The sequence below is a fragment of the Elgaria multicarinata genome, chromosome 9 (genome assembly GCF_023053635.1).
Source record: "Elgaria multicarinata webbii isolate HBS135686 ecotype San Diego chromosome 9, rElgMul1.1.pri, whole genome shotgun sequence".
NCBI lineage: Eukaryota > Metazoa > Chordata > Lepidosauria > Squamata > Anguidae > Elgaria > Elgaria multicarinata.
The window spans coordinates 17895313-17917650 of NC_086179.1; the positions used below are offsets into that span (position 1 = coordinate 17895313).

Below are 22338 nucleotides of genomic sequence, written 5' to 3' on the forward strand. Positions count from 1 at the left end.
TGGCCCAGGATAACCAGCACCGGTTGTGGCCCGGTATTTGCACAGCCCTGGCTGAGCCCAGGGCTGTGGAAGGTCTAGCCGGTTCCATGGCTTTTCCCGGCTACACAGCTTACTCGCAAGTAGCCAGGAGAAGCCATGCTGTGCCCATTGGCTGGGGGTGGAATCATGGGGGGAGAGATGGGGGCCAGGGGGGGAGAGCAGACCCAGTGGGAGAGATGGGGGGAGAGCGGAGCCGGGGGGGGGGGAGATTGCAGCCGGGGGGGGCGGGCAGGGGATCGGACATGGCGAGTGGGCAGGCGGGCAGGTGAGCAAGCGAGCGGGGAGGCAGGTGGGAGATCGGACATGGTGAGTGGGTGGGGGGCATCGGACATTGCTGGGGGAAAATCGGGGGCAGGGGGAGCGGGGAACCCCCCCTTTTTTAAAGACCTACCTTGTCGTTGGTGCGCTCCTGCGCACATGGCCCCTTTAAAAAAAATTTAAATGGCCAACGTGACGGGGCTTTCCCTTACCCCGTCGTGTGTCACATGTAGACAGGGGCAACGGCTCACGCTAGCTGCAGCACGGGCTTGCCCCTACTCCCCATTGGATTAACAGGTAGTTCTAGCAAAGCCCTTAACCTAACTTGCCTCACAGGGTCATTGTGAAGATAAAATGGAAAGGAGGAGAATTATGTAAGCCAGCTTGGGCATTTTGCAAGAGGAAAGGAAGTGGGTATAAATGTAACAATAAATAAAAAATGGATAAAATAGTTCACATAAACTAAAATGTGCACAAATGCTGGAAGACAGTGTCAAAATGGGATGGGAAGCTCACTGGCTCTTTCCAAGAATTCTGGTTCTCATAGCAGTTGCTGTTTCTATCTTCCCACCCCGTTTGCTGTTTTCCATTGTAACAAAACGTGCCTCGTTTTCCCAAGCCTTGCTCTAAAGTGTATTTTTCTTGCTCCAAAGCGTATGCAGCTCCCCACCCAGTGATGGCTCAGCTCTCCAGAGAATGACTTACCAACTTTCACCAGCTGAAGTGCAGAAGTGTTACTGCCCGTTTCGGTGCAAGCAGTTACTGAGAGATTGTAGATGTCCCCTGCAGGCAGGTTCAGCACCGCCGTCATGACATTCCGGGTCACCTAAAATGGGCAGTGGGTTAAATATTAATTAATTAATTAATTAATTTTATGTATTTATTACATTTATAGCCTGCCTTTTTTTCCTCCTAGGAACCCAAGGTGGCGTACATAATCCTCCTTCTCTCCATTTTATCCTCACAACAACCACCCTGTGAGGTGGGTTGGGCTGAGAGTCTGTGACTGGCTCAAAGTCTCCCAGTGGGTTTCCGTGGCCGAGTGGGGACTAGAACCCGGATCTCCCGACTCCCAGTCCAACACTTCAGCCACAACACCACACAGGAGGAAACTCTGGCACATGGAAGACAAAAACTGCTCTGAACATTGTAAGCAAGTGGGGCGCTTTGAACATTGTAAACAAGTACCACATAATGAGAAGACAGGATACCCTGGAGAAGAGGCTGATGCTAGGGAAAGTGGAACGCAAAAGGAAGAGGGGCCGACCAAAGGCAAGATGGATGGATGATATTCTGGAGGTGACAGACTTGACCTTGGGGGAGCTAGGGGTGGCGACAGCCGACAGAAAGCTCTGGCGTGGGCTGGTCCATGAAGTCACAAAGAGTCGGAAGCGACTGAACGAATAAACAACCACCACTGAGAAGCTCTTCTGTCCCACCTTGTTTAGAACATCTGAAGCCATTGTAAGGCTTCAACCGAGGGAGAGACCACACCCCCTCTAGCCAGTGGTGGCTGGTGTCTCCAATATCACTAGGGCATTGAATCTGCTCTGGGTTTCAGTCAGAACCAGCCAGAACTGGTTCTGACTGAAAGGACCTATCCAAGGTATGGTGTTTTGACTCAAACTCAGAGCAGATTCACCACCTCACTGACATCGGAGACACCAGCCTCCACCGCCTCTAGGTACCTAGGGGGGAGATGAGCTCTCCTTTCCTGGAGGCGTCAACCAGAGGCTGGACAGCCACTAGCTGGGGATGTTCCACCTCTGGATTCCCTGCATCAAGCAAGGGGTTGGACTAGATGGCCTACAAAGCCCTCTCCAACTCTATGTTTTAATGGCAGTTCTTCAAGGAATTACGTCATTATTCTGCTGGTCATCCATGCATACTCACCCCTTCCCATTATTATTTGGATCTACATGCGGTGAAAGCAGGGCTCTTGAATGTTTGGTACCATGCCCCCCAGCTCACCCTGGTCCTCGGACTTCGAGGTTCCTCAACCTTGGTGGCAAATACAAGGGTCTCCGTGTGATTAAAGGCTATTGGGGCTGTGCTGCTGCTGTTACCCCCAACATTGCACCCACTCATCCAACTCCACCCCCTGATCTCTGTGCATTGAACTAAGATCTGAAGGAGGAGCCAGATGTTCGCGTGGAGGTTCCTCCATGCGACTGGGAACCACGCATGATCAGAGCTCCTGTTCATGTGGACGAGCCTCTGTGAATACAGCCAACTCACTCCTTCAGGCCTTTGCTCAGTGCACAGAGGCTGTGGGTTGGAGACGAATGAGTAGGTCCCACATTGGGGGCAAGGCTAGTCACAAAGCCTGGCTACCCTTTAATTTTATGGAGCCCTGCCAAGTGAATAATGAATGGATGAGGTTTACCATGCATGGCTCTGTGTGTGTGTGTGTGTGTGTGTGTGTGTGTGTGTGTGTGTGTGTGTTTTAAACATGAATATTTGCCTATCTGAATGCATACCCAGAGGAAGTACAAGATGTTCAGGCTTACACTCTTTTTTATCTTTTTCTTTCCTTCTGCAATAACCATCCAGTGCAGCATCCTAGAATGGGAAAGGTCCGTGTTGTCATCACCGTAGATCCAGCTGACGTAGAGAAGGTTATTGAAATACTCAACTGAAGTGATTTCGGGAGATACTGGAGCTATCAGAGAGAAAAATCGTCATCATCATCATCCTTGGCGTCCTCCTCCTCCTCCTCCTCCCTTTGTATTCTGAGCCAGTTTCAAATTAATCAATAAAGGTGAATATAGGGCCTAGGTCTGTAAAGCCCAATTGAAAACACAGGAGGAGAGGCCAAGTGAATTTCCCATGGCAGGGACTTTCACAGCGATGGGGCCACCACTGAAAAACTCCTGTCTCTTGTGCCAGCCAGCCTGATGGACTGTACCAGCAGGCTAGGGAGCAAGGCTTCAGAGGCTGATCTTAATGGCTGGACAAAACATATAGGGGTGTGGCAGCCGTTCAAATAGCCTGGGCCCAAATAAACAAAGAGGAGTGGTAAAAATTTGTTGCAAGGCCCCTGTTTTGTGGAAACCCATGCTGAGAGAAGCTTGCCACAGTCCGAAGACCTCTTCAGACAAATCTCGCACATGTTCAGTGAATGCATGAGGAGTTGAAACACAAAAGCTAGCTACACCCCCAACACCACACACTCCTCTCTGGCCATGTCCCTTGAATGTGTGAAAAAGGTCTTTATATTCATCCTGAATATGTGATGGATCTTTCCTGAAAAAGAATCAAATATGAATGGGCAAATATCTGAATTTCTTCTCATTTTTCCAAACTTAAATTTGGTTCTCCAGTCTTCAGTTCAATTCATCCAATGTCTCAGGAGTCAGAGAAGGGGGGTGGAGCCTGCCAGACTCCCCCTCTGCCTGGTCCACTAGTGCCCTGTGGCCACCCATTCCCTTAGCGAGACGCCATTTTGCATAAAAATGGCAGCTCAGAGTTTTCTGGAAAAGTAACATTATGCAAATGGCGGATGTAAAGGGGGCATTTACGCAACTGTAACTGATCCATTAACACCTGTAATGTTCTGTAAATGGCCCCTCTATGGCGCCATTTATGCAATATTACATTTCCAGTAAACCTTGAGCTGCAATTTTTACGCAAAATGGTGGCTTGTTAAGGGAACGGGCAGCCCTGTGGCTCCCGCCAAGCACTTAGCAGGCCAATCAGCAGCTCATGCAGCATGACGAGCAGGAGCGGCTCAGAGAGAACCCAGTGAAAATGGAGGCGAGTCCATCTATCACTATCCCAAACTTCAAGAATAATTTAAAAAAAGTTTATATGAAAATTCAGAGGCATTTTATGCCACTCCTCCTAATACATGTATTTTATACAAATCCTTGCCTAACGTACACATTTTTTCCCAATAAATTTTCTTATATAATGCATTTTAAATGCTATTTCCCCTAACATGTACATTTTAATGCATTTTTTTTAAATTGGAAAACTCCATTTTAAAATTCAGAGAAGTGCAAATTTTGAAGGATACATTCATTTCTGCATCGTGGTTCAAAAGTGCAAAATTAGATAATATAAACTAAATCAATTTCTCCCCAATGCCCAGAATCAAGTGTTGTTGCATTTAGCAGTCAATTCCACACCCACACACCCCATTTCAGAAAGACTCTTTTGTGATTTCCCCCATGTATCCACTTCTGCTTCCCTAGTCATGATCTTTTAGCACATGCAAACATGTGCTGGAATTCTGCTGCAGCATCCAAACACACATCACTGATGCATCAGGACATCTCCTTCCCACGACACACCAAACATCTGCTTTTTTATTGTCACATATATGGAGCCCAGGAGAGCGGTAAAAAACACCTCACCTTAACACAGCGCAAGCTGTGTCGGAGACAAACCAAGCATAAAAATGACTGCCTTAGAGCAACAATGGAAAGATGATCGGTGTCCAAAGAATACTGAACTTCATCAGATGGTTTTAGGGATGGCAAGCTGTTCCTTTTCAAGTCCCCAATGAGGGCTGAGACCAAACGGACACACTGCTGTGTTCATGGGCAGTGAAACTGGACGGCCATCTCCCAGACCTTTGGATGGGTGGAGGAGCCCCAAAATTCACCACCGCGTGGGGGGGGGGACACTTTCTTTTAGCAGTAGAGCAGTGGTTCTTCCTTTTTTTTTTTCCTCTCTGCTTCTGCCTTTCTTGGGTGACTGTCCACTATTTTCTTCCCTCCGCTCCCCAGAGTGCCACAATTCTGGCCTAGTTTTGTTTAGGGCTGTGCACTGCTTCAGATCTGGATCTCAATCTGAACTGGATGGGGCCAATGCGGTCCAGAGAGGGTTAGAGCTTTGTCCTCCAACCCTTGCCTTCTCCTCATCAGTTTAGACTTATGCTATCTCTAGAAGCTGTTAATTAAAGATTAGAAATCTACTCCATATACTTTTGGACATAGAGTCCAACATTTTTCTCCAGGAAGCAAACTGTCTATCATGGGGGTTAGAACTCACAGCCATTATACCAAGCCTATATGTCTAGGTTATGGTGAATTCTTAACTTTTGTAAATTGAAAACGTGTATTACTGACGAAGGCGGAAATGGTTTATACAGTCCGGAATCATCGTTTAATACAACATTTATACATTTTCCCTTGTTTATATTCTCTCATGTCCATGACATGTTTTTCTACTTGTTAATCACCAGTAACTCTTTAAACTTCTATTTGGGCAAGTATGTTATGGTTGCCAATTATGTGGCGATGTACATTTCTGAGGCTTAGAGACTAGAGGATTAATATCCTACAGCAGTGAGATATTTGCATCCAAGCACACACATGTAACCTATGATTCATGCACATTGTTCTTTAAAAGTTTGTTAAATGTTTGCCAAAGGTTTATTAAATATGTATTATATGAGTGCTGACTATACTGTAGGTAAACCATACTGAGGCTTTTGGTATGTGCACAACACACTGGGCTTCCCAGGCACAAGTGCACTTAACTCTAGGAGTGTTGGTGGACCCTTTCCCAGGCTACCTGCAGGATCGCCTTCTCCCGTACAATCTGCCCTGCACACTCAGGTCCTCTGGGAAGAATCTACTTCAGCTAGGAAAAACTAGATTAACAACTGTTACCCAGAGGACCTTCTCTTCTGCTGCTCCCAGACTGTGGAATGGGCTGCCGGAGGAGATTCGTCAACTTAACAGTCTGCTAGCTTTCAAGAAAGCTATAAAGACTGATCTCTTCCAGCAGGCCTATCCAGTGGAATTTTAAGATGTTTTTGAAATGTTTTTAGGATGTTTTTTAGGATGTTTTTAACAATGTATATTATGTTTTAATTGAGTATTATGTGTTTTATCGTTTCTTGTTGTTCCCCGCCTCGATCAAAATGGAGAGGCGGGCAAGAAATAAAATTATTATTATTATTATTATTATTATTATTATTATTATTATTATTTTCACTCCACCTAAAGGCAGGGCTGGCTCTGCAACCTTTACATTTGCCTCTAGGCAGGCAGGGGAAAGACTGCGGCACACAATCCTCATGAGCCTTCAGCTGAGCATGAAGCCTCACCGGAAAGAACAAGAATAACACACAAAGCAGTCACTAGAACCTGATTTACCTGTTATGAAGCCGATGGTGGAGCTGTCACAACAGCTCAGTTCTGGGTCTCCCCATGTCACCATGGTAACTCGAAAGTTATAATACCAGGCAGGTAGCAGGTTGCCTATTCTCTGAAGAGGTAGAAACAACAAGGAAGGGTGTGGAAGGAGAGAATTAGTCCTTGAGGAAGTGGGATCTAAAAGTGATGCTAAGGCGACATCCCTGATGGGCCTTAGAGCAAAAAGCTAATGGCTGCCCCCCACCCCCTCTGCACATTAACATATGGAGATTACCATGTCTAACAATCTGTGATGACTAAGGCAACCTGTGCCCTCCCCCCAAGCCTAATTTCATGCAGACCTCAAGCTAATTTGAAAAGCCTGTTAGTTCCGACCTCTGGCAAAAGTGAACTGCAGCCCACTGCATGGGAAGGAAGAGGGAAAAGTGGGTGACAGAAAGAGAAAAGAGAGGGGCAGGAAGAGAATGAAAAGAGGAGTGACCCGCTGACTTTTTGGATTGTCAACATGCCCCCCACCCCGCCCTGACAGTTTACTCATGAGGGAATGTGGCCTTCAACGGAGGACAGGTTGCCTACCCTCAGGCTAAGGAGTAAAACATATAGTACTGTCTCAGAACATGACAATTCTCCCCTCTGTACTGTGGGCATCAGCGTGACTTGTGTCATGATGTCAAGGCACCCAGAAAAGAACTTTATGGTATGGGAAATCAACATGGTGCTGCTGGTTTTGGTAGCAGATCTTTGGGTGCTTCCATTCCATTCACAGAAACAACTCCTTCATTTTGATGCTGTGCTAATAGTGTGTTTATGGTGTTTGCATTCGTGTTGTACCCTGCCTTGATTCAGAGGGAGAGGCGGATAACAAATACATTATTATTATTATTATTATTATTATTATTATTATTATATTATTATTATTATTATTATTATTATTATTATTGTGTCAGGTGCTGTACAGAACATGAAATGACAACGTCCCTGCACAGATGGCTGCATAATAAAAACTTGACCAGTACCAATACTCCTAGAGCCTATTTCTACTTAATTGATTTGATATTTATTTATTATCTATATCTATATCTATGTCATGCAATACCAAAGGGCTCTGAGCAGCTTACATTAGCAATAAAACAACAAAATACGACTGTGAATAAAATACAAAGCAGTGAATGAAATCAATATAACAAAAAATACAATACAAAAAAACCTGTCAGGAACATCAGGAAATAAACTAAACAGGTTTGACATTTTAAAATGAAGTTTTAAGGTTCTATCCTATGCATGTTTAGATGGGGGGAAAGTCCTATAACTCCCAGCATTCTCCTGTCTAAAGATGCAGAGGATTGCAATATAAAGGGCCTGTTCAGACAACCCACTAAGCCATGGTTAGGCTGCTAACCGTTTTGCAGCAAATGGTTAGTGAGAGTGTTTAAACCATGGTTCTGTAGCCACCACGGTTAGGAATGGTTCACATGACATGCTAAGCCATAATGTTTAGCTCAAAATGCTTAACCACTATGGCTGGCTTAGTGTGTCATCTGGACAAGGTCATAAGGATTAAAAGGCCTGGGAAAATAAAAATAAAAGACCACAAAGTGGGGGTCAGGCAAGCCTCTCCGTAGAGAACATTCTAGAACTAGAGTGTCGCCACTGACAACGCCATTACCAGAGAAGGGCCTCTGAGGATCATGAGAGAAGACAATCCCTAATGAAGAAGACCCTACCTCAAAACATCCTGGCTTCAATACATGCTTGCAGTTATCTTCTTTAAAAACACACACAACCTATCAATACTTCTAGATATTCATAATAAGCTAGATATCGGATATGCAAAAGTATTGATCAAATCTTCATTGGGACTTTGAAAAATACCTGTTGGAATATTTCCACCCACAATTCTCAACATGAATATGTAACTCATAACAGACTGTAACCAGTGCACTTTACCACTGATGACGTTAAAGAGATGGTAGCTGCAATTTCGTAATACGTCGTCCACTCCGAGGTCATGGTTGAGGGGTTGAAATAAAACATTTCTACAATGTATTTCCGGAAGACACCAAGGTAAGGCCTGTTCCAGCTGAGAACGACGGCGGTGGGCCCCAAAGGATAAAGCGTTAAATCCTTGATCCCAGTTGGCACTATAAAACAAACAGGAAGCTATTGATTTTATTACAGTTAGTTGCCAGGATTTTCTACAGAGGTGGTGCATGTGCGTATGTTTTATGAGCTATTTAGCCACTATGCAAAAGCCTTCTCTGAACTAGGAATGGGCAAATGAGCGCTGTTCGAACTCGCTACAATTCTATGAACATCAGCTTGCCACTCATTTTGTGCCTGATTTACATTCACCTTTGCGATCACTGCTGGGTTTGCCTGAATGGGAAAATTGCACAAAATGAACAGCGACAGAGCATGAAACGTGCAGAAATCTGCAAATTTGTGCAAATTTCCCCTACAGACTAAAAAGGGGCTGATTTAGACATTTGCAAAATTTAGAAAGTTGCACATGTTCTGTAATGTGCAAACATATTCAGCAGACATATTCTTACGCTTGTGCTCTCATTCTGGCTTGAGAACAGGGCAGAATCGCATGTTTTATGAGCAGAAAGGAAATTCCTCTCCATCCCTAATCTGAGGTCATATATACAGTGCTGTATATTCAGATCACTACTTTTAAAACTTTACATCTCATTTTATTGCATACTATGGGGGTTTATTTATTTATTTATTTATTTATTTACATTTTTATACCGCCCCACAGCCGAAGCTCTCTGGGCAGTTCACAAAAGCTAAAAACAGCAAACATTAAAAATATACAAAATTTAAAAACCATCAGAGACATAAAAACAACAGTATAAAAACAGCAGCATCCATTTAAAGTGGTTGTCCCTCCACATCTATCTATCTATCTATCTATCTATCTATCTATCTATCTATCTATTATTAATATTTATATATCACCTTAGCTGCTAAAAAGCCATCAAGGCTGGTGTACAACAAGTTAAAACAATACAAGTTTAAAACAAATAAAAACACACATATGTGCAACTGTTTGACTGCTACTCCTTTCAGCCCTAGTCAGTAAAGCTATTAGAACTAGTGTGTTCCTAGTGTTTGGGCTACTATAAGGTTGGCAAAAGGGCAACAAACAACCCCTGATATAAGCATTAGTCTCCATTATCAGCTGCAAATAAGCGACCAGTTTCTATCAAGTGTAGTTCCTTGGCATGCATATTGTGAGTCCTATTTCATGGTGAAGTAGGGGACCAAGAGTGCATGTAATTATCCCACCCACATGGTATGCCTGCCCGGCCTCCAATGTCACTGGCTCTCTACACAGGCACATTGCATTTGACAGTGCCTACTGACTACACCAGCCTGGTCTTTGTCTTCTTACTCAGAGGACGACTCCCTATCAAACCTTCATCTCCCCAACCCTGCAGAAGTCTAAGACTGCAAAATCAGGTGAGAGCCCTTTAACAGTTCAGCTCCTTCAGAAGGGATAGAGCTGACCACGCGAAAGGTCCTATCAGCCTGCGTAATGCTTCAGTTGGCTTTAGCTCTCTGCTGAGACAACATCCTCCTACTGTCCTAGTAAGAGAGAGTTCCAATCAGCAGCACCCACTTGGAACTATCCAAGGTCCTGTTTTCTTCTGCTTAAGAGGGCTTCTGCCTTGATATCTGATGTGCTTAAGTGGACCTTGCCTATTGTGACTTGACTCTGTTTACTGGACTAGACTTTATCTTCCTTGATCTGACTCCCTCACATGCTGCCAGCTTCCCCTGAAAGCCTCAAGTATGGGATAGATGCGTAGCTCAAAAAGCATAGCCTGCTCCCCCAGACTATCCAGAATTAACACCTCAAAAGGGCTTATCGCTCTGATGTTAGTGGGGCAGGAAATCAGTTCTGGGTTAGAACTAGTCAGGATTCTAAGGGAGCTACCCAATTGCTGAACTTATAGAACTCCTTTAAAGTTCTGATTGGTTCTGACTGAAACCCAGAGCGGATTCACTGCCCCACTGACATTGGAGCCACTGGCCAATATGCCTACACCTGAATGCCCAGGCACTCGGATCACAATGGTTGGTTCCCAGAGTTTATCTAGGAAAACTGTTGTGCAAAAGGAACCTATGCACACTGGGTTTCCATGTAGATGGAGGGTAGTACTGAGGTGCATAGGGAGATCAGGCAAACCCTGGCTCTTGATCCCCAGTGATCCAGCCCTGTGAATACTCTACTCCAGCAGAAAATGTTTAGCTCATCCACGCCGGGCCCAGCAAGCTCTGAGAGAAGGCAGTTTAGCAGCAGCACACCCCTGCTCCTCCCTGAAAGAAAAAGGCAGCTCTTTCAAACAGCGAAATGCAACAACAGACATGTAGGTCAGCTGATTACCGATGGCAAATGTTACTGGATCAGAAGGAGGCCCAACCAGCGGTCCCTTCCGTAAGTAAATGACAACTTGGTACTGTGCGCCAGGAACCAGGTTCTCAATGAAGCCGCTGCTCGTATTCACCTAGAGAAATGAGACAGAGTCTGCATGAGGAAAAGAAGGGAGAGGCAGGCGTGGCTTTGACAATTGTGTACAACCCTACACCTGCAGAAATCCTCTCTTCTCTACAGCTATTAACGGTGCAGGAGCGTGGTCCTCTTTTACATCTGGCCACCCTATGTAAAGGTAAGTGTGATGGCCTGACTATTGCTCCGAATGCTCGGTCTTCTCTCCAGGTGCATGGGGCGGGATCTGGATTGTGGCCTTCATCTTTCTCCTGAAGAGCAGGGGTGGCCAAAGCACGGCCTTCCTGAATGTTTGGCCTATAACTGACGTCAGCCCATACCACTGGCTATGCTGGCTAGGTCTGATGGACCAAACCATCTGGAGGGGCACGTTTTGCCCACCCCTGCTGTACACGAAAGACCCTAAATATACGTTTGCATTCTTTCATTCGTTGGGGCTTTTAAACAAATAGCCAAAGGCTCTAGCCACACAATCCTAAGCAAGTTTGCTCAGATGAAAGTCCTGCTGAATTCAATAAGGCTTCCTCCCTAGTAAGTGTGTTTAGGATTGCATCCTGAGGATGCAGCCGTAAAAGACACATGAATAGGTAGGGTGATCACATGGAAAGCAGGACAGGCCTCCTGTCTCTTTCACAGTTGTATTGAAAAGGGAATTTCAGCGGGTGTCATTTGTATGCATGCAGCACCTGGTGAAATTCCCTGTTCATCAAAACAGTTAAAGCTGCAGGAGCCCTGCCCTCTGTTGGATCTGGTCACGCTAGGCAGAGCTCCTGCAGCTTTAACTGTTGTGATGGGTGCCTGAGACATACAATTAGGAACATTTCAATACAACTGTTAAAGACACAGGTCCTCCTTTCCATATGGTCACCCTATGCATAGGATTGTGCTGTCATTTACTAGAGACACAATCACATGCAGTATGTTTTCTCAGAAGTAACTTCCATTGTATTTAATAGGGCTTAAGTGTTTTGAGGGTTGCGACCTTGCAATGCAATCCTATGCATGTTTACTCAGAAGGGAGTCCCACTGCATTCAATAGGGTTTACTCCTAAGTAAGTTTGTTTAGGATTTCACCTTTAGCTACCTAAAGACCCTCCTGGTATATTCTGAAAATCCTGCATGCTGTTCTCAACACAGCCAGGCTGATGTCACTGATGCGTTTCTGAAATACCACACTAGTTGTGTTCAGGGATCTCAGTGCTTGAACACACTGAGAACCCAGGGCCTTCATCGTGTCTCTTTCACCCACGCCTCTTTAGAAGAAAATTTGTTTATGTGTTTATTTAAGAAATTTCTAAACTCCCCTTTCATTCAAATAGATTCCAGGCAGGACACTATCATGAAAGTCAGTGAAGTCTGGTGGCTTTGATTCCCGTGGGGATGTAAATCCGCTCTGGGTTTCAGTCAGAACTCTAAAGGAGATATCCAAAGTTCTGAGACACAGAGGAGTTTTACAGCCCCACTGACATCGGAATCACCAGCCTCCACTGATGAAAGTACAATACAGTGCGTTGGATCCTGACTTCGTCATGCTTCGAGCAGACCCACTGAAATCAATGGAACAAATGAGTCAGGCCTAACTTAAGCTCCATTTCTTTCAGTGGGCCTCTTTCAACGGATGTGTGTCAATGGGTCAACTTCTAGGGTTTACTCTGTTTCAGTGGGTCTGCTCCAGGCATGACTAAGCCTGGATCTAGCCCCATAAAATCAACCCTGCACAATACGTTTCTGCCTCTTACCTCCGTGCAATAATGCTTCTCAAGCCTTTGGCTCTCCTTCTGTTTCTGGCACGTTAAGGACATGACAGACACAATCGGGTCATTGCTGCTGTTGGTCTCCTGTGACGTTGTCCAAGAGAGTGAGGCGGTGGTAGAACTCAGCTGAGTCACCATGACATTCTGAGGCTTCTCTGTCAGTTCTTCTATCAATTCCCCTGCAGGACCTAAAACAGCGCCAGAAGTAGGTGGCATCACCTTCGGAGGCTGGGCCTTCTCTATAACCGGGGGCCGATAAATACACTGGGTTGGATCCAGGTTGTCCTTTGAATTTAGTTCCCATTGAAACCAGTGGGAGTTAAATCATGGCTAATATGGGAACTGAATTCCACTAGCATACAGTGCAATCCTATGCAGCTCAACTCAGAAGTAAGTCCTATTGTGTTCAATGGGTAGGTGTGTATAGAATTGCACTGTCAATCTGGTCCAACATGTCCCCTGCACCCACCTTTTCTAGCTGTTTTTCACTCACTTAGGAAATCTGTTTTCCCTACATCTCAGGAGAAAGGCCCTGAAGTTGCAGGAGAACAGTGATGGGCGGGGGAAAGATGAACATTTCTGAGGGCCTATTTTCTGTCATGGCGTGCATATTCATCACCCTATTATTATCTTTCAAAGATAATGTTGCAGCCATTGGTCAACCATCCCTTTGTTATGCAAACAGCTGGTAAGTAATCCAGGACAGTCAGTTTATACATTTCATCACTGTGAGTTGTAAGGTAGGAGATAATCTCTTGATCATTGGGACCCTCCCTGCGTGTTTTTGAATGAGATACCCACTGGAGTGAGATGTCTTTAGCAAAATGAAGGGGACAGTGTGGAGGTGGGTGGGGGGAAACTGAGAGGGCTTAGACCTGTGGTTAGCTGAACTTGTGCAGCTTTGGGGCTACCTAAATAGGTCACTGGGGGAACTATTATAAGATGCCTTAAGTGAGCCTCTGATGTCTCTAGTGTTCTCTTATCCCAGAAAGCTAAACTTGGTAGTGCTGTGCTGCTCAGGTATATATGATGGTGGTTAGTGGGGTAGTGGTAAATTTTGAAGTGCAGATCCTCATCAGGACAGTCTCTATGACCATGCCCCCAAGAAGAGTCCAAAAAGGCAGGCACCTTTTACTTGGTGTGTTGTCTGAACCCAGGACATTTTCTGCAGGGTGGCTTGTCAAGGTGGCTCATTTAAGAAAAATAAGCCACACTGCACAGTTAACAAGCCATGCGGCGAAAAAATATCTTGGGATCATGGTTCAAAAAACAACCCATGGTTCAACTACAACCTACACTCAACCACTAGACCTACCTTTTATCACGCAACGGAGGAGGGAAGATCTCGCGTTGTGTTTAATGCGAGATCCCTCCTCCATTTACATGTGACGTGCGACAACCTCAGGAGGAGAAGCGTTGTGCCCGCCATTTTTTTTCTTAAAGCGATGGGAGTGCACGAACGCTCGTGCGCAAAAGGAAAGTGGTTTTAAAAATTAAATTAATTTCCCTGCTCCCCCCACCCTACCCCCGATGGGCGCAGTGCTCCTGAGGAGCGCTGCACCCTGTGTACGGCTCCTGGCTCTGGGTGAGGAATCACGTTGAGCCGGCTCAAGCCACGGCAATGGGCCACACTTTCCACGGTCTTGGGCTCAGCCTGAGACCACGGAAAAAACAGGCCCAAAGTGTAGGGCTCTATCCCGGGGCAAGGGAGGGATCATTCCTCCCTGATCCTGGGATCCCCTGTGCATCATGTGGATGCACAGGAATGATCCCAGGGTTTGCCCCAGTCTAAAGCCCCATCTAGCTAAGGCCTAAGAGGGTCTTAAGTCAATGGGTCTTAAGTCAATGGGTCTTTGGCCATTGAACACCAAGCTACCCCAAAATATTTTTGCATTACAACTGGAATATATAATTGCTGAGAAAATCCACCCTTCTCCCCACCCTCAGCTATATGCACCAGTTGCTGAGGAACATGGCTGGGAGGGTGCTGTTGCACTGTGTCCTGCTTTGTTGATCCCTGGCTGACAGCTGGTTGGCCACTGTGCGAACAAAGTGCTGGACTAGATGGACCAGCATGGTAGTTCTTGTGTTCTTATGTTCTTACTGTGAGGGTTGCAGCTAAATTCAGAGACAACAGGGAAGCCTGGGGAGGGTGCGGCGTGACATCATTATTACAGCCAATCAAGAAGTCCTGGGGCTTTGACCTTGAGCACCCTGGTTTCACTACACCACTGCCGGTGGTTGTGGGAGCAAAACAACAAGAACCAGAAAGCAAAGAAGAAACAACATTTCTCACCGATGAACTGAAGCACTGACTGTTTCTACTCTTGCAGATATTAAGGCATAAGATGATCGCACGTAGACTTACTAATATAAAAACTAAGTGTTTTGGCAGATTGGCTGGCCCGAACCTCACACGAACCGGAGGAGCTAAATGTTGTAACCGATATAGTATATTTCCCTGGTTCTTTCAGATCAGCGACAAATTCATGAATGTCCTCACCGACTGTCAGAAATTCTGTGACGTTTTCTAAATCAAGAGAGGAGAAGAGATGTGAAAGAACTGGAGTCTGGAAGATTTCTAGCGACAGTTTTACTGATTTATATCCAGAGCCCTAATGCTGAATGTGCTGCAGGGCTATGGGACAGGATTAATTCGGGTGGATTTTACTGCCTTGTAACATCATTTCAAGGATGTGAGAATGGCTGGAGCAGATGTGCAGGAGCAAAGGGATAAATAAGCAATGGGACACATGTCCTTGAGTGATACTAGTCCACAAGGAAAGTGTTCACACCAACATAAAAGTGAAGGAGAGCTCTGGAAAAAGTTTGTAACTTTATCTATCTGGAAAGCTCTTTCTATGGAAAAACAAATAAACAAAAAAGTGAGAGGAAGTAGACATCACACACACACACACACACACACACACACACACCCCAAAATATGCGTGTAACAAAAACGAATGCATTATTTCAAAAAAGGCCAGACTGCAAAATTACATAATTTATATATTTATAGTTGTCCATGAAAAATGTAAATGAAACAAAATCCCCCCCGACGCAAACAGCAAGAATCAAACCAAAGAAGCAGCCAACTAATTCACATTTCTGTATTAAATCAAACATATCACATTTCATGGCTGGTTAAATCAAGAGACAATTACTCTAAAACCCAGTTAGGCAGAAGGCTTCCACCTGTGTACCTTAGCTGGATGGGGAAGTGCGCATGCAAACATGCACGGCATGTGTTGTCGCTCCCCCACCAAATTTAGATGCTTGGACTGTGTGCTCATCGCCTAGTAAACAAATCTGACTTCCCGGCCATCAAATATTTAGGAGAGAGACTGAGGCCTTAGCTAGACCTACCTCATAGTTCGCGATGTAGGTGGGAAGATCTCACGTTGTGATTAACGCGAGATCCCTCCTCCGTTTACACATGAGGCGCGACGACCTCAGGAAGAGAGGCGTCATGCCCGCCATTTTTTTTTAAAGACACAGGAGCGCACGAACGCTCGTGTGCTAAAGGTAAGGTGTTTTTTTTTAAAAAAAATAAGTACTTTTCCCTCTCCCCCTACCCCCGATGGGCACAGCGCTCCTGAGAAGAGCTGCGCCCCACGCACAGCTCCACGTGAGGAATTGTGCGGAGCTGGGTCAAACCACGGCAACAGGCCACATGTTCCGCGGTCTCGGGCTCAGCCCAAGACTGTGGAAAAAGCAGGCCCAAAGGGGAGGGCAAGATCCTGGGGCAAGGGAGGGATGATCCCTCCCTGATCCTGGGATGCCTTGTGCGTCATGTGGATGCACAAGGATGATCCCGGGGTTCGCCCCAGGATTTTGCCTGGTCTAGCTAAGGCCTGAGGGCTGGGTGCAGTTCACCCCACCCCACTTCACTTTCCCTATTCCTGCCAGACAACTGCTAGGTGAGATTCCATCTTCGTCTACTGGGCTATGCGCGTCATGCTCCTGGTTCGTTTTGGGTGACCTTTGAGCAAGATGCTGTCAGAGGGTCCCCCTTGTCCTTGCTTACTCTCTCTTTGGACCCAACACAGGAGAGCATGCCAGTGGTGGCCGCTGCTCCTCCCACTCCTTGCTGCTCACTTGCCTGCCCCGCCCACTCTGAGAGGGAGAGGAAGAGAAAGTGCAGGTGTCAATCCATGTACAAGGCAGGTAAGCATCCAAGACGAACCAGAAAAAGGTTGCTATGTGCCCTATGAACTTTTTAGATGTAATGCTGTTCTATTGTTTATCAATATGCACAGGCCATGTTGGCAATGTGCTTTCTTAATTGTAATGGTTTTCGTTCTTCATTGCCCTAGTCATTTGTATATGTATTGTTACAGCCCTCTGAAGAAGGCCTAACAGAAAGCCAGAGGCCAAAACACGCTGGGCTTGTTCACAATAAAGTTGTCCACAGCATCCTGAGAGGTTTCTCCCCTTTTTCAGGTGGCCTTGCATCAGAGTCACATTTTACAAGTATGGTCCTATGGTCTGATTGGCATCCACCAGGAGAAGGGCCTTCAGTGTGGTGGCCCTCTTCCTATGGAATGCCCTGCATTTGAAGGTCAGGCAGTCACCAATGTTGTGTTGCTTCTGGCACCTCCTGAAAATGCCATTGTTTCAAGAACAATGGGCCCACCTAAATCTGCAGCTAGCCCTGTTTCCTCTTAGACCTTTTGCTGCCATCTAACAGATGCCCTTCTAACGGTCATCCTTCCAAACAACGCTGTGTTTACTTTTTACCTTCTCTCTCTATATGAATATGGAAGCCGTCAAATGCTGTTGGTGGTTTGGGAGGCAACCAGCTCAGGACCATTTGCACCGGGAGAAATGAGGGAGGCCCGGCCGTGGGTTGGCCAAACTCTGTGGTAGGGTTGATGTTCTCATAATCTCTTGGTGCTGCATTAACAAACTCATCCTCATTCTCAGGGGAGTCAGATTCATTAATCCACCAATCTGGCTGAGACGTGGTTTCATAATCACTGCTGTTGTAGTGGTAATCGGGCCACGTATAGGAAGTGTTCTCTGTCGGGAGTTCAGGCAGATTGTCCAACACCTGAGGAACTTTTTCTTCCTCCTCTATGGCATTCTGGTTTCCCAGGAAGGATTCTTCTGGAAAATTCCCACTGTGTTCCTCCCAGTTCTCATGGATGTTCATATGTACGATACGCACGGAAATGTTTCGGGGTGGGTAGGGAACTAGAAATAAATAAAATGAGTTTTAAAACATTCACTTGCTTTAGTAGTAGTTAGTTTAGAGCCCTGCAGAGTGGAGAGGTCATTTGTGCAGAAGTAATATTAGACATTGGAGAAATTTGTGGATTCTACTGAGTTTGGATTTCTATGAATCTGATCCGTGAATTCTGCAGCGGACCGGATTTTTCTGAGTCATGCAAATTCCACCGACTGGTTCAGCATTTATTTAGTTAGTTAGTTTTGGAGGGAATTTGTGCAAATGCATATGTAAATTAGCGCAAATATGCATTTGTCCATTTCAATCAATCCAGTTCTATTAAAGAGTGGACAGATGACATCAGTGTCCCTGTGAATTGAGAAGTGCTGGTGGTGAAGCCTGGATTCCCTGCATCAGTTTGTGTGTGTGTGTGTGTGTGTGTGTGTGTGTATGTATGTATGTGTGTATATATATATATATATATATATATATATATATATATATATGGCTACATGAGTAGGTAGGTAGGTTCAGTTCCATTTCATGTTCAGGTTCAGTTGCAACTGGAGTTGTTCCAGTTTGGTTCTGGCTCAGGACAAAAACAGTTCACTAACGGGGTGAGCACACACACCGACCGGTTTGGTTCCACTTCACATGAGAAAATTAAAATACAAGACACATTATACAAATTATTTGTGCAGCAGGGCAGGTGTAAAACTGATGTTAGAGATTTATATCCTGACTTTCCTACAAGGAGCTCAATTGTTGTCCATCTCCCATATTATCTTCTCAACAACCTTGTGAGGTAGTTTAGGCTGAGAGAGAGAGAGAGAGAGAGAGAGAGGGAGGGAGGGAGGGAGGGAGGGAGGGAGGGAGGGAGGGGGAGAGGGAATGCTTGGCCCAAGATCACCTTGTGAATTTCATGGCTGAGTGAGGAATGGAATCTGGGTCTTCCTGTTCCTGGCCTGACACTCTAACCGCTACATCACACTGGATTTTTTTCTGCCCATTTTCTTTTGTTCTTGTTTTCACTGAATTCATCCTCATAAAAGCAACCAGGAAAAAAAAGCAGGGCGAGAGAGAGAAGGGCATTCAAGCCCTCCACTGATGTACAACGGCACGGCCGACTGACTTCTGAGATTGGAAGGAGTTCTTGGGCACGCTTCCAAGATAGTATTAAAATAGGTTCCAGACTTTGCCCTAATGTCATTTTCAATTCATATAACAGAGCTATCTTGTCAAGTTTCCCCCTCTCTCTCTTAAGTCTGAAGTCTTCATGCTTCAAGGCCTAAACTGATCAAGTGCATGGGATTGTGGAGGAAGGGAGGAGCAGAGCAGTCTAACTCATCTCCCTTCCTGCAGCGCTATTGCAATTAGCCAAGAGCACGATACAGGGTTACCCATCTTCCTTTAAATATGTCAGCCACGAGATTGCTGCTAGAAGCAGATCGCTCTGCCAGACTGATCAATGAGGATGTGCTCCAGAGCAGACGTTCCTCTGAGGAGGTATGGCGTAATGCAGGGGTGGGGAACGTATGGCCCTCCAGATGTTGTTGGACTGCCAGCATAGCCAAGGGTGAGGGATGATAGGAGTTGCAGTCCAATAACATCTGGAGGGCCAAAGGTTCCCATTCCTAGTGTAACTGTTTAACGTGTTGGACTTGGGACCAGGGTTGCATGAGGTCATGCTGAATCGGACCAAAGGCCTCCGTAGTTAACATGGTGGCCAGCCAGTTGACCATAGGAAGCCCAAAAGCAGGCCATGAGCACCCTGCCCTCCCACTTGTATTCCCCAGCATACTGCCTCTGTTACTGGATGTAATGTAGAGCCATCATGACTAATAGCCATTGATAGCCTTCTCTTCCAGGAATTTGTCTGATCCCCTTTAAAGCCATCCAGCTAGGGGTATTGGAGAAATCCACAATGGAATCAAATAAGTTCAGATTTGTCTGTAATTCGAACCCTGGGCCAGATCTACACCAATCAGGATACAACATTTTAAAAACGGTTTGAAAATGGTATATGTAATGTGTCCTGGGGCTAATCAGTTGTCAAAACCATTATAAACTGTTATAAGCAATAGTGTAGATCCTGCCCTGGTTTCTGCAGCAGACCAGCTTTTCCCTGGTCAGGCAGATTCTGAGGATTTGCAGAATCTTTTTCTAACTTCGCTGAATTTTGTGCAAGTTTAGTAACAAAAAATATGCAAAAATAAGAAAGATGCAGAAAAACATTCATTTCTGACATAAGGTAAAGCATGAAAATGTGTGTTTGGGAGTGTGTGCACATTTTGGGGGAATTTGTCCATTTTCACAAGTGCAAATTTCAGAAAGGATGTCATCCCGGGACATGACTTGCATACAACAAAGAAAGAATGGAGAAGAGGTGGGGTGGCCATGTGTCCTACTTGACAGAGGGCAGTCCTCTATTTGAAGGAGTGTCCAATCCAAGTTTGGGTTAAAAATAAAGAACCCTCAGAAGGAAAAGCAGCAGAGGCTTGCCGTGGTCCATCAGCAGACTCAGCAGTCATTCCCACGGTGGTGTTTCTGCCTCCCCTGATTTTGGGGGGCAGCAGGGTCTGCCCTAGGGGAAAGCAGGGGCCTCATGGGCCACAGGTTGCCCACCCCTGATGTCCATGTAAAAATTAGCATATGGAATTTTTATGCAAATTTGTGCTCTCTTTAGCCCTCCTTTTTGGAAATGCATAAATAGTAGAGATGTGGAAGCCTGGGGGGGGGGGGGAACCAGAAAAAAGATTGGAAAAAATATTTTCCCCCCCTTTTCCCCCTGAAGCTTTTTTTGTTTCTCTCCCCCCACACTCAAAAATTGGAAAAATTGAAGAAAAAATGAAGAAAAATGGATTATGGAATGTTTTATTTTAGTATGATGAATAGAATGTTTAAGACATAAATAATTTTCTTTGTTCTTGACGTTGATTGTTTCTTCTGTTTTGTTTTGTTTTTTGAATTGTTTCTTGCCTGCTCCTCATAAACGGGCAAAGCCAAAGAGGTTCCTTATGGTTCAGGTGTTCTTTACAGTTCTGGATCTTATAGCTCCATTTGTTACAAACACTTTTTAAAAAGAGCCCTGGCCTCTTTTGTAACTGGTCAAGAGGGCAGGGCGCCTGCCACTTTAACTGTTGTGATAAAGAGGAAATTTCACCAGGTGCTGCATGCATACAAATAACACCTGCTGAAATTCCCTTTTCTATGCAACTGTGAAAGACACAGGAGCCCTGCCCTCCTTTTCATATGGTCACCCTATTAAACATGCAAAGGATTGCACTTTTAGTCACTGCATCTAGACAGCCAGTGTGGTGTAGTGGCTAAAGTGTTGGACTGGGAGTCGGGAGATCTGGGTTCTAGTCCCCACTCGGCCATGAAAACCCACTGGGTGACTTTGGGCCAGTCACAGACTCTCAGCCCAACCTACCTCACAGGGTTGTTGTTGTGAGGATAAAAACGGAGAGGAGGAAGAGGATTGTGTATGCCGCCTTGGGTTCCTTAAGAAGGAAAAGAAGGCGGGATATAAATGCAATAAAATAAATAAATAAAATACAAATAAAAATGTAACACAGAGAGACGCATAGTGGTTGTGTTACCTGTCCGGTGCTGCTTGGGCTCATGCTTTACCCCGCTGTATTCCACCAAGGTGCTTTTGTTGAATGTTGCTTCAGAGACCAGCTGGAACGTGATGTTACTATAACATATTCCTGGCAGCCAGTGATTATAAACGGTTTTGCCTTTAAAGGAATCTGTGCGGTGGTAAATAAACAGCACATATTAAATTAGCACAACAACACACCTTCACAGTCTTTAGGAGGTAAATATTGCTTGGCACTGTCTTAAAGATGCTTTAGAAAAAAGTATCACTAACATCAGAGTTTCCTAGCATTTCCTAAGGTCTTTCCTCCACACACCCCTCCCTCCACCCCCTCTTCCTTCCTGACTGTCAAAAGTACTTAGAAGCTAGACCCAGGAAAATAAACATGAAAGCTGGCAAAGTCATTGCAACTGGCAACATGCACTATGTGACACCAAGCATTTTGAAGAGCAGATGATATAATCTTTCCCCATCCTTGACACCAACTGCATGGCAAGAGGCCAAATCGCCAAGAGACAAATTGCTTAGAATGCCCATAATGCTGGGTGACCATACGGAAAGGAGGACAGGGCTTCTGTATCTTTAACAGTTGTCTAGAAAAGGGAATTTCAGCAGGAGTCCTTTATATGCATGCAGCCCCTGATGAAATTCCCTCTTCCTCACAACAGTTTAAGCTGCAGGAGCTCTGCCTTCTTGACCAGATACAAAAGAGGGCAGAGTTCCTGCAGCTTTAACCACTGGGGGGAAGAGGGAATTTCACCAGGTGCTGCATGCTTACAAATGACATTTGGTGAAATTCCATTTTCCATACAACTGTTAAAGATACAGAAGCCCTGTCCTGCTTTTCGTATGGTCACCCTATGTTGAAATCAACCAGACAGATC

At 45.3% G+C, this 22338-nt stretch overlaps 1 protein-coding gene across 1 annotated transcript in view; it reads right to left on the reverse strand.

Moving 5' to 3' along the window:
* PTPRO (protein tyrosine phosphatase receptor type O) overlaps window positions 1-22338 on the reverse strand; it is a 198388-nt gene that overhangs the window by 50020 nt on the left and 126030 nt on the right. Inside the window, exons 6-14 of the mRNA XM_063134522.1 lie at window positions 21453-21605; window positions 17421-17876; window positions 15049-15210; window positions 12666-12868; window positions 10804-10924; window positions 8355-8548; window positions 6408-6519; window positions 2808-2959; window positions 1003-1123 (exon numbers count right to left, since the gene is read on the reverse strand). Of these exons, the coding sequence (XP_062990592.1) occupies window positions 1003-1123; window positions 2808-2959; window positions 6408-6519; window positions 8355-8548; window positions 10804-10924; window positions 12666-12868; window positions 15049-15210; window positions 17421-17876; window positions 21453-21605 (1674 nt within the window). The remainder of the gene's footprint in view (window positions 1-1002; window positions 1124-2807; window positions 2960-6407; window positions 6520-8354; window positions 8549-10803; window positions 10925-12665; window positions 12869-15048; window positions 15211-17420; window positions 17877-21452; window positions 21606-22338) is intronic.